The sequence below is a fragment of the Salmo salar genome, chromosome ssa22, assembly GCF_905237065.1.
Source record: "Salmo salar chromosome ssa22, Ssal_v3.1, whole genome shotgun sequence".
Taxonomy (NCBI): Eukaryota; Metazoa; Chordata; class Actinopteri; order Salmoniformes; family Salmonidae; genus Salmo; species Salmo salar.
In genome coordinates, this window is record NC_059463.1 from 25,966,380 (window position 1) to 25,974,886 (window position 8,507).

Consider the following 8,507-nt stretch of genomic DNA (forward strand, 5'->3'; position numbering starts at 1 on the left):
CATGCAAGTATGTGCGTGCATGTTAAGACGTTAACTGCGGCCAAGTATTGAAAATGGTCTTTAATGCAAGTTTAGACAGAAACATCACTTCTTGGGACATCTACAAATACACAACAATCTTTATTATAAAACTCAAAAATAAGTTAGCAAAAAAATAGAAAATAAAATAGCAAAACCACTCTGTAGAAAATGGAACGTATTTACATCACTAGCATTCATTACCAGTTTAAATTAAGCAGATGCATTGGTCAAAACTGCCATGGTACATATTGGCCCCACAAATAATAAACTAATGTTTTTAAGCATAACACACGCAAACAGAATGCAAGATAGATCAGGGAAAGATTTAGAAAAGGAGGAAACATATTTTTCTGCATTAAGTCAGGACAGAAAACCACAATTCTCGTTGCTCCTTTCCAGTGGCACTTAGGGCCTCAGTTCTAACTTGAGATCCACACAGGTAACTGTATTTTTGTCCTAAAACATGCATAGATTGATGTCAGTGGGTACTCAGGTGAGGATCTGACCTGTAACCTACTGGTAGGGAGATGTGGACCACAGGGTTTGGTAGGCTTCAGGCCTGGAAGAGGTCTGAGGGCTTTAGCCTAGGGCCAGGAGTTAGTCCTGCTCATATGACCTGACTAGGAAAATCCTCCTGGCCTATGTTGGTGTGTATGGTGTTGTGTGGTGTGTGGGTGTGTATGGTGCTGTGTGGTGTCCCAGTGCTAGCTTGTACCTAGCTGGGACACACAGGGCCTGCCCTTCTTTCCTCCCTTCATTGAAGTAGTCACTGATCTAACATGCTTGGATAGGTGGAATGTACAGTATGTTTCGCTGCATAGCTTTCACCTATCCAGTTATATCACATCAGTGATTATCTCCTCATGGAAGGGAGTAAAAAAATATGGTTTTGTGATGTATTGGACCTGTTAACAGCACACATGTATGGATGCTGCTCTGGGTTTATTTGGGAATGTCCACAGGTACAGGGTAGGCCACCGGAGCCCCCTCTGCTGCTGTGATGCTGTCCACGATGGACGTCAGAGAGCGCAGGTTAGTCTGCTCTGGAGAGTCTGCACTCAGGAGGTCTAGAGAGAGACATGAGAGAGAGAGCGTCAAAACAGCTAACATTTTCAACAAGTTCAGGGTGCATTGCTGAAATGTAATGCAGTGTGTGTTTACCCTCGTTGCTGTAGCTCTGGGTACAGTGGTCTGAGGTGTTGCTCCACTCTGGGCTGCTACAGCAGGTGCTGCCTGATCCCTGCTCACTCGACGACGAGACCTGTTACCATGGAGACAAGGCACTGTCAGTCACCCCGCTTTATATGACACGTCACGCCCCACCCCACACAGACGATGCCAGTGACACACACATCATCTCATTCACAACTATACACACAAACTACTCACAACGACAAACACACACTACTATTGATAATATTTGTCTGTCGTAGCTAAGAAGCTGGTGTTGCCTGTCTCTTTTTCAATGATTCATCAAACAAATTCTTTTTTTTAAATTGTCATTTAGCAGACGCTACAGTAGTGAGTGCATACATTTTTATATTATTTCGTACTGGTCCCCCTTGGGAATCGAACCCACAACCCTGCCATTGCAAGTGCCATGCTCTACCAAGTGAAACACACACACTACGCTACCCACAACTCCACTCACTACACACACAGCTTCATCAATTACTTTATGAATAAATGATTGTACTACTGTGCCATAACACATTATCCATTACAACTGTTTCTGAAAGCTGGTTAAGATGAAACTAAATCAAGATTAGGTGAGTGCTGTGTTTGAAGTACTTATGAGGGATAAAAATAATGTATGTAGCATGTCTCTTAAAACAATAGCCATAGCAGCACTCCCAAGGGAATTCACGCACGCCAGGGTGAGATGTTTCAATATACCTCTAAGTACTGTTCTGTCTGTGTTGTTAGTGGATGGTTTGATGAGGGCTCTGTCCGCGGTACTTGTCTATGACAACTGTCAATGAATGTAAGAGCTCTGCTCTGGAACTGTTCTGTTGAAACCTTGTATTCTACGAGAGGCGAACACCATATATCAGAGTTTACACACCAGACATAGACCTACCCTCCTACCAGACTCACACTAGCACACACAGACATATAAAAAGCCTTTACACCTAACACACCCAACCGCCACACCTGCCTTACCTAAAGCACTGTTAATACCTGTAGGCCTACATGTACTAAAATAACCTTATTTCCTAAATGTTGGGGGCGATTATCCCCATCCATGTAATTCGCATCCGTTTCCAAGTCTCTCTGGTCCCTCTTTCTTCACTCCTCATTCCCTTCATCCCTCTCCAATCTGCCTCTCCCTCGTTGACGCCTCTCTCTTCTACTGTGTCTTTCCCTCTCTGACTTTATTCACATCTTTTCTCTCATTTAGCCTTTTCCTCATATTCTTTCTCTTCTACCTCAACCACTCCCGTCCTCATGTATCTCTGTTAACCTCCCTCCATCCCTCTCTCCTCCCTTCTACCTTGCTCTTTCTCCCAGTCCTCTACTGTAGGTTGGTGTGGTTCTTTCATCCCTCACTCCGTCCATCTCTTCCTTCCTCCGTCCCTGTCTCCTACTCACCCTGGGTTGGGCAGGTCCGGTGCGGTAGTGTAAGCCCTGTGTTCCCTGGTCGTTCTCCTGCTGGTTGAGGGAGGAGACAAGTGCCTGCAGCCTCTCAATGTACTGGATGGCACTCCTCAGGATCTCCACCTTGGGCAGCCTCTGGTTGGGGTTCATCAGGGTGCTCCTCTTCAGGGCCTCGAATGCCTCGTTCACCTTCTTCAGCCTCCTCTTCTCCCGCATTGTGGCCGCTTTCCGTCGGTCCATGGTCACAGTCTTGCGTTTGCACAGCTTGCAGGCCCAGGGTAGGCACTGGCCGGGGCAGTGGGGCTCCGGGTGGGGCGAGAGACCAGAGGGGGTTGCCTTGTCCTCCATGCCTCCACCCAACCCTACCCCAACCCCCCCGGATAGACCCCCACAAAGCCCCATCATGGAACCCCCGCGCTCCTGGTAGCCCCCCTGGTCATACCCACCCGGCAGCCGGGACTGGTAGAAGTTGTCCCCCCCTTCGTAGAAGCGTTGGTCGGGGAAGAAGTAGGGGTTGGTCTCAAAAAGCTCCATACTGGTCGACGCTGAAGTTTAGGGGACGAAGACTCTGGTTTGGTTCCTCTGGCCTCTACTGTGTGTGTTCTGTAGGGGTGTTAGGTCTGAGTGTGTGAGTGAGCCTCTCCCACTTCTGGCCTGGGTTAGTGGAGAGAGGAAGATGTGTGGAGAACAACTGGTGTGGAGCAGCAACTGCAGGTTGGCATTTAAACCCTCTGACTGCTGCAGGATCAGAGGGTTAAATTTAGCACGAGCCCAGAGAAACCTGACACGGCGTTTAGCTGTTGCTGCACATCTAAACTTCACATCTCTGTTGGGCCCTGCTCTCCAGGGCTTCAGGACCGTGTGTATGTGTGTGTGTGTGTGTGTGTGTGTGTGTGTGTGTGTGTGTGTGTGTGTATATGTGCGGATAGGAAGCTATGTCTATGTGCTCACTCTCATGTTTGTGCATGTGTGTGTGCATGTGTGCAAGGTAGGGCGTCGGCCAATAGCGTAGTAGATAATGGAACGTGAGCTGGTTGCCATGGAAATTGGTCTAATTACCTCAGATCTGACCATGGGATCAAAGATGGCTGCCTTAGTGAGCTAATCCCTGCCTCACGTCCCCCTCCACGACATCATACCTTAAGTCCTTTACCATACAGTCTACACACAGCTGTCACCTCCACTCTCAAATCCCCATACTTGATGACAAAGTATCACAGCAGCTTTTGTTGAAGTTATTAATTGAAGGAAAGTTATTTGGATTAATTCTGAAAATAAGGTATGAAGATTTTCAGTATGGATATGTTTGACTGATGTTTTATCTCTATGAAGTTCATGGGGACATGGAGTTAAATCTCAACATGTTTTCCACATCCAATAGAGAGTCCTTATTATTTGGCTTTAAGCCCAACAGAATGGATGGAGACCCATAACAGGACACCCCTGAGTGACTGTGGGCCTATTCTCCACTGTCTGGTACAGTCTGTACAGTCTGTACATTGCCTGGTATGTGTCTTAACAGTGAGAGTCACATCAGGTAAGATATTTGTGATAGCCTTGGTTGTCCTGACCCTGGACAGAGTGTTAGCCTAGCTGCCTGTCGCTAATCCCTCAAGACTCGTCTCACCTCATAGCTCACAGGATAATTCTGACAGGCTTCCGTTCGGATGCACCATCAACTACACAGGCTTATATACTGGTCCTGACACGGCAGTGGTTGTCCAGGCAACCTGGCATGGGGACACTTCCAATACTTTTTGGTGGCCATTAAACCTGTCTGTCACAGTCCTGTCTATTCCTCTCATAGCCTTGTTTGTCTATCCTATAGCCCTGTCTGTCCCTATTATACCCTGTTTGTCTCTCTCATAGCCCTGTCTGTCCCTATCAATGCCCTGTTTTTCTGTCTCCTAGCCCTGTCCATCCCTATAATAGTCCTGTCTGTCTCTCTGTCTGTCCCTCTCCTAGCCGTGTCTGTCCCTCTCATAGCCCCTGTCTGTCCCTATCATAGCCCTGTCCATCCCTATAATAGTCCTGTCTGTCTCTCTGTCTGTCCCTCTCCTAGCCGTGTCTGTCCCTCTCATAGCCCCTGTCTGTCTCTCTCCTAGCCCTGTCCATCCCTATCATAGCCCTGTCTGTCCCTCTCATAGCCCTCTCTGTCCCTATCATAGCCCTGTCTGTCTCTCTCATAGCCCTGTCTGTTTCTTTGTCTGTCCCTCTCATAGCCCTGTCTGTCCCTATCATAGCCCTGTCTGTCTCTCTCATAGCCCTGTCTGTTTCTCTGTCTGTCCCTCTCATAGCCCTGTCTGTTTCTCTGTCTGTCCCTCTCATAGCCCTGTCTGTCTCTCTCATAGCCCTGTCTGTTTCTCTGTCTGTCCCGCTCATAGCACTGTCTGTCTCTCATAGCCCTGTCTGTTTCTCTGTCTGTCTCTCTCATAGCCCTGTCTGTCCCTATCATAGCCCTGTCTGTTTCTTTGTCTGTCCCTCTCATAGACCTGTCTGGTGGTCAATAAGACCCTGTAAGACCCTGGTCTGTCTCTCATGGAATTAGGCACCTATCCGATTTTTTCATATATCACTGACATGCTGTAAAATGTGTCCCGATGCCTGCAGAATGTGTTGTTGGGTGAGGCAGAGCTGTGTTGGGGTAGTGGTCAAGGTTGGTAGTGCTATAGTTCAACGTAGGGTTCACTAGGGCTGGGTTGGGTAGTGGTCTGGGACAGGGCTGGGTTGGGTAATGGTCTGGGACAGGGCTGGGTTGGGTAGTGGTCTGGGACAGGGCTGGGTTAGGTAATGGTCTGGGACAGGGCTGGGTTGGGTAATGGTCTGGGACAGGGCTGGGTTGGGTAATGGTCTGGGACAGGGCAGGGTTGGGTAATGGTCTGGGACAGGGCTGGGTTGGGTAGTGGTCTGGGACAGGGCTGGGTTGGGTAATGGTCTGGGACATCGCTGGGTTGGGTAATGGTCTGTGACAGGGCTGGGTTGGGTAATGGTCTGGGACAGGGCTGGGTTGGGTAATGGTCTGGGACAGGGCTGGGTTGGGTAATGGTCTGGGACAGGGCTGGGTTGAGTAGTGGTCTGGGACAGGGCTGGGTTGGGTAATGGTCTGGGACAGGGCTGGGTTGGGTAAAGGTCTGGGACAGGGCTGGGTTAGGTAATGGTCTGTGACAGGGCTGGGTTGGGTAATGGTCTGGGACAGGGCTGGGTTGGGTAATGGTCTGGGACAGGGCTGGGTTGGGTAAAGGTCTGGGACAGGGCTGGGTTGGGTAATGGTCTGGGACAGGGCTGGGTTGAGTAGTGGTCTGGGACAGGGCTGGGTTGGGTAATGGTCTGGGACAGGGCTAGGTTGGGTAATGGTCTGGGACAGGGCTGGGTTGGGTAGTGGTCTGGGACAGGGCTGGGTTGGGTAATGGTCTGGGACAGGGCTGGGTTGGGTAGTGGTCTGGGACAGGGCTGGGTTGGGTAATGGTCTGGGACAGGGCTGGGTTGGGTAATGGTCTGGGACAGGGCTGGGTTGGGTAGTGGTCTGGGACAGGGCTGGGTTGGGTAGTGGTCTGGGACAGGGCTGGGTTGGGTAATGGTCTGGGACAGGGCTGGGTTGGGTAGTGGTCTGGGACAGGGCTGGGTTGGGTAATGGTCTGGGACAGGGCTGGGTTGGGTAATGGTCTGGGACAGGGCTGGGTTGGGTAATGGTCTGGGACAGGGCTGGGTTAGGTAATGGTCTGTGACAGGGCTGGGTTGGGTAATGGTCTGTGACAGGGCTGGGTTGGGTAATGGTCTGGGACAGGGCTGGGTTGGGTAGTGGTCTGGGACAGGGCTGGGTTGGGTAATGGTCTGGGACAGGGCTGGGTTAGGTAATGGTCTGGGACAGGGCTGGGTTGGGTAGTGGTCTTGGACAGGGCTAGGTTGGGTAGTGGTCTTGGACAGGGCTAGGTTGGGTAATGGTCTGGGGCAGGGATAGTTTGGGTAGTGGTCTGGGACAGGGCTAGGTTGGGTAATGGTCTGGGGCAAGGCTGGGTTGGGTAATGGTCTGGGACAGGGCTAGGTTGGGTAATGGTCTGGGGCAAGGCTGGGTTGGGTAGTGGTGGTCTTGGACAGGGATAGTTTGGGTAGTGGTCTGGGACAGGGATAGTTTGGGTAATGGTCTGGGGCAAGGCTGGGTTGGGTAATGGTCTGGGACAGGGCTGGGTTGGGTAATGGTCTGGGGCAAGGCTGGGTTGGGTAATGGTCTGGGACAGGGCTAGGTTGGGTAATGGTCTGGGACAGGGCTAGGTTGGGTAGTGGTGGTCTTGGACAGGGATAGTTTGGGTAGTGGTCTGGGACAGGGTAGAGGGTAATATTACTACAGTTGAGTGCAGGCTTGTGTGAGTGTGGGGGGGGGGGGCTGTCAGGTTAGTCAGTGATGGATGGTCACTGATGGTGGAAGGAGTACAAAGATGCCTGTGTGGGTCTCAGTAAGAGGGGGGCAGCAGTGTGTTAGAGTCACTCATAACCCCCCCTCCCCCAAATCTTTTCTACACATACACACTCACACACCTCCCCACCTCATTTTCAGCAGAACCTGAGAACTTGTGTGTGCCAGCCGTATACTCCCCCAACACCCCCCAGGTTGGGGAAAAGTCCCCTCTCTGCATTTAGAAGTGAAGGGGAACAGTGAGGTACAGTCACCAGGGGGTCCACAATGTTTACTTCTGGTCTGCAGTTGTTCTATATTAGTTTATCTTTGGAATTCAGCACACAAGCCCTGAGACTCAGTCCCAGCTCTGTTTGACTGATGAGTAGTCTGAGTAGTCATCATATCCTGGTTGGACATTTTGACAGGCATTGTCACTGTTGTCAAAACAGACCTCTTCACTTTGAATATCCACAGTAAAAAATGTTAAGTGTGTGTGTGTTTGGGTGCATGTGTGTGTGTGTGGTCTGGTTATTGCCAACAGTGTTCCACTTTTCCTCAATGACAAGCAGCAGCACATTGCGGGACAGCTGAGATGGGCTGGGGGTGAAGTGTGGGGGTAAAGGGGGAGAGGAGAGGGGTAGTGTTTTAAATCTTACTCTTTATTCTAAAGCTGTAATTGTTACAATGAACAATATTCCTTCCTTCTTGTAGTGTACATGTTATAAGTTGCTCTGGATAAGAGAGTATGTCAATAATATGACCTAGATGTCCTTGTAGATCGTAAGGAAAAGGATGACAGAGTAGGATGAAGTTGTTCCTACACACTGATCTATGGCCAGTTAGACATTTTTCCCTCTGATGGTTGAGATTTGGATTTGAGGTGGGGAAGCAGTTGAGGATCCAATTTGTCTCCTAGTGTAGATACCCAGAGTGTGGCTGTATTAGTCCAGGAATGTATCCTCTCTCTGGCTCGGCTCTCAACTCTTAGAAAAAATAATGGGCTGCATAACCATAGCGACAGCGACAGATGCCCCCTTGTCCATCGTCAAGGAGATGGGCTGTTGCTATGGGGAACTCTCCACGACAACCCGTCAGTCTACAGCTAAATGGGAGAAGGGAAAGTATGACCTGTATGTCAATCACTCCATCAATACATTAGCCAATCAACCGATCACACATATCACATGCTCATGGTTGTGGTAGACTGATATACCCATGTGTGGGGAAGGCAAAGGTGTATTAATCAATCAATCTACCTATTAGTCAATTAAAAGTGACATCAAGGATGTATGTATGTATGAAGTATGAAGTATGAAGATAGGCACACTGCTTCTCCAATAGAAATCCCCCATCACGCTTGCAGGCGATGTCATGGCGATGCTGGCTGGTAGGGTGCCATTTGAGGTCGGTTTTGGTTCGTTTTTTGAAAATAATCACAGTTTTCAGCTTCGATTTTGATTATTATTATTTTTTACAGTAAATGCATTGTGGGTCA

At 49.5% G+C, this 8,507-nt stretch overlaps 1 protein-coding gene across 2 annotated transcripts; it reads right to left on the reverse strand.

Moving 5' to 3' along the window:
- Positions 1-45: 45 nt before the first annotated feature.
- myog (myogenin) lies at positions 46-3,437 on the reverse strand. 2 transcript variants are annotated; one of them, XM_014166833.2, is made up of 3 exons: positions 2,516-3,437; positions 1,183-1,282; positions 46-1,088 (listed from the first exon to the last, which is right to left on the reverse strand). In XM_014166833.2, exons 1-3 carry the CDS (start codon positions 3,151-3,153, stop codon positions 1,080-1,082), a joined length of 747 nt encoding a protein of 248 aa, XP_014022308.2. In that variant the 5' UTR covers positions 3,154-3,437; the 3' UTR covers positions 46-1,079.
- Between the last annotated feature and the right edge of the window lie 5,070 nt (positions 3,438-8,507).

Excerpts from the sequence above, each read along its gene's own strand:
- myog (XM_014166833.2), bottom strand. The coding sequence starts at position 3,153 with ATGGAGCTTTTTGAGACCAACCCCTACTTCTTCCCCGACCAACGCTTC. Across the intron at positions 1,283-2,515 it reads GGACTGGGAGAAAGAGCAAG|GTCTCGTCGTCGAGTGAGCA; the intron begins GTAGAAGGGAGG and ends CCATGGTAACAG.